Source organism: Lycium ferocissimum, unplaced genomic scaffold, assembly GCF_029784015.1.
Source record: "Lycium ferocissimum isolate CSIRO_LF1 unplaced genomic scaffold, AGI_CSIRO_Lferr_CH_V1 ctg640, whole genome shotgun sequence".
Classification (NCBI taxonomy): Eukaryota; Viridiplantae; Streptophyta; class Magnoliopsida; order Solanales; family Solanaceae; genus Lycium; species Lycium ferocissimum.
Window position 1 is genome coordinate 161301 of NW_026726343.1, and position 3589 is coordinate 164889.

At 35.8% G+C, this 3589-nt stretch overlaps 1 protein-coding gene across 1 annotated transcript; it reads right to left on the bottom strand.

Annotated features, from left to right (window-relative positions):
- Positions 1-689: 689 nt before the first annotated feature.
- Positions 690-2335, bottom strand: LOC132045280 (zeatin O-glucosyltransferase-like). Its single transcript, XM_059435835.1, has one exon. It carries the CDS (start codon positions 2327-2329, stop codon positions 902-904), a length of 1428 nt encoding a protein of 475 aa, XP_059291818.1. The 5' UTR covers positions 2330-2335; the 3' UTR covers positions 690-901.
- Positions 2336-3589: the final 1254 nt, after the last annotated feature.

The following is a 3589-nucleotide window of genomic DNA, read 5'->3' on the forward strand; positions in this document are numbered from 1 at the left end:
GATCATAATAATATGGTCAAATGTATCTCTTTAGTTAGACACAACTCGTGAAGCGTGAGTTAGACATATGTCACGAGTTTGAACTCTGTCACGGACTAAAAAAAAGTATTTAAGTGGGAGCAAGATAGAGGAGCAGGTTCATACTCCCCTGAATTTTGAACTTGTGAGCACGATTATGAGTTGTGCCAGCAAATTCACGTCTGTACTCTAGTTGTTGTGGGTGGCAACTGGCAGGGGTGAATTGACCCCTTCGCCTGAAAATTACACTTTATATAAAAGATTAATTGTTCTTTATGTGTATATATTAGATACTGAATTTTATGGTGAAAATCATGCATCTGCCACTATGGATGATTATTCTAATTTAGTAGACTGAGGTGTTGTAGGAGGAGACAACATGGGACAAGTTGGAAAACATGTTGAGGATGTCCTTTTTCTTGAATAGATAACAAGACTCTTTCATAAAATATAGTCCATGAATCTATTCAGTTAGTGGAAAATAGTTACTCTCATAAAATAACTCATTTTAAAATATCCATTTGCATAACCAATCATTGATATAAAATAATTTTCCAAAAAGCTGCTCCTCTGTTCCTTCCTTTCTCTTTTTGGCTTCCTTTTGGAACAATTTTTAACTTCTTAACCAACTTATGGGACCATAATGGCACTTCTCTGTGTTTGAAGACATATTGAAAGATCTTGACCATTGATTTTAGACGAGTATACGTTATATAATTGACATTAGAGGTCATCTAAAAGATAGTAACTACATGCAAAAGCCTATGATAAATGAGAATAGTAATATGAAAAAATAAGGCAGATGATCTGCTACAAAGACTTGTTGCACAACGACTAACATCGAAATGGAGAGAGCCCATCAATGAAATTGATCTAGGATTGATCAAATTTGCCTTGTTATGTGAGAAATGAATGAATCCAACTCCATAGTCTTAATGCCACCTTCTGCTACTGATTTCTTAAGAGCTGCACTTAAATCCATTGCTGTGTTCCTCATCTCCTCTCCTTCTTTAGACACCATTAATTTTTCAACTGCTGCTTGCACCACGCCACGTGTCACCACCTCGTGCCTGCGGGTCCAATCCTTAACAACTACGCCAACTTTCAAAACCTTTGTGACCAATACGGTGTTTCGGGGTTGATCCGAATGCATTGGCCATGCTGCTATTGGCACGCCCATCGAAATGCTTTCCATGCACGAATTCCATCCACAATGACTCATGAAACCGCCAACAGAAGAATGTGCCAATATTTCCAACTGAGGTGCCCAATCTCTCAACACAATCCCCTTATCTTTAACTCTCTCCTCAAACCCTTTTGGCAATTCGATCTTTCTTGCTTCATCCTTCGCGAAAACATTACCTTTATCGGCATCCCTCAGCACCCAAATGAACTTCTGCTCGCTCTTCTCCAATCCGGTTGCAATCTCTTTGATCTGTTCATCCGAGAATGAAGTTGTGGTCCCAAATGACACGAAAATGACCGAGTTTGTTTCGTGTTTGTCTAGCCAAGTTAAACATTTATGGTGCTTGTGACAACTTTTGGTCCCATGTTGGACTAAAACAGGATTAAATGGTCCAAGTGCCCATTGCTTCTTGTTATTGCTGATTTGTTCCTTTGACAGCAAATCAAGAAAAGGACCTTCTATAACTCTACATGTGTTGTAAATTTTCCCTGAATTGAACTTCATATAATCATATTCTCTTTTGATGAACTTTTCAAATTCAGGAGTAAAACAACCATCAAGTGTTGGAACATCATTTAACATTTTTGCATCAATGTCAAAAGGTTTGCCCATGTTCTCCCACATGAACAAGAAGAGTGTAAATGCTGACACACTATGGAAAGCATAGGCCTCAGCATTAGGCAAGTACACGAAATCTTGAACGACGGATCCCATCAACGAGTCATGGATGATGACAACTCTCTGTGCTTTAGACGAGAGGTCTCGCAGGATTTTGTCCAAAGGCTTACGCAGATAAGAAGATGACTCGAACAAGGGTTGCAGATGGCTCGGGAATTTGATCGAGGAATTCGGATTAGGAGGGGGAGATTTGAAGAATGGTGTTGATAGTTCATGAAAATGGATGTTGTTGTTGATGAATGAAAATGGATCATGAACTCTTAATTTAGCTTGATGAGTGTGTGTCATGGTTGTAACATAATGGACTTGTATGTTGTGTGATGCAATCAGTCTACATAGTTGGAGAAGTTGATTTAGATGGCCTTGTGCTGGAAAAGGGACAACAACTACTGCGATTTCATGATGATTCTTTTGGCTATGGTTTTGGAAATGGAGATTGGAAGCCATTATAGAACTAACTATATGAGTGTTTTATTTCTAAGCTATATATGCTTTACATATATATATATATATAGAAAGATATATGGGAAGTTTTTTTTTTTTTTTTTTTTTTTTTTTTTTTAGGTTCAGTGTTTGGGCTAGCAACTTGTCCCAACTTACCCTATTTTATTGTGTGTTTGGGAGACTAGTTGTTGAACATTCTCTGTTTGTGTTGTTTTATGTGTTACTATTTTCTTAGTAGTTTGTTTAGAAAAGAATGACATCTCTCTATATGTGGTGACTATATAATTTAAAAATTTTCATTTTACCCTTGATGACATGCTTTTATAGCCACAGAGAAGTGTCATGGTAGGTTTAAGACTACAAGTTTTGGAACATTTTCTTTCTTTCTTGAATTCTGCCCAAATCTAATTCCACCGCAACAATTGGAATGAATGGTGTACATACTAACACGGGATATTTACATCAAATATTAATTTCAAGAGTCACAAATTAAAGTGATAGTATATTGATCAGTCTTGGAACACACTGACCTGATTAATTTAAATTTGTATCGCGTAGGACTCATGCAAGGGGAATCGCTCCCCGTTAAGAATTTCTCAACTCCATGACTCGAACAGAGACTTCTGATTAAGAATGGACAGATTCATCAATCCAACTAATTGATAGCTTATATGTGTGCAAGACACCCATCTTATCCTCATTGGTTTAGCGTAAACAACGAATGTGAGTAATTATTATTTTTTACTCCGCTGTAATGCAGACGATATTGGAACAGGGTAAAATGAAATTGTTCCTTTTAGCAATTAAAAATTACATTAAGTCATACCATATGAATTAACAGATGTAGTGGAGGAATAAAATACTAGCAAATTCACACAAAAAGTCTAGTAATATGATAGAAAGATTTGAAGGTAGGACAGGGTTCTTAGTTTGCCACGTGCTTCTTTCTTATCTACTTTTGTGACGTTTGTTTGATAGCGATTGCGTTTTAAAATGTTAGTTTGACGTACTCTTATATAAAAAATAGGAGTAAAAAATATATCAAAATTGATATTCACAAAAAATTTGTTCGATGAAAAAAGAATTACATATCAAATTCCAGACATATTACCATTTTAAACACGACGTTTAAGAAAAATATAGATTTTTAGAAGTTGTAATCTTAAATAAGTTATGATATATATCTATACTATATTAAAAGTACGAAGGGCTTTAGAAATGTTGATTGAACTTTTTACCTTTCATTAAAAGATTCTGCAATAG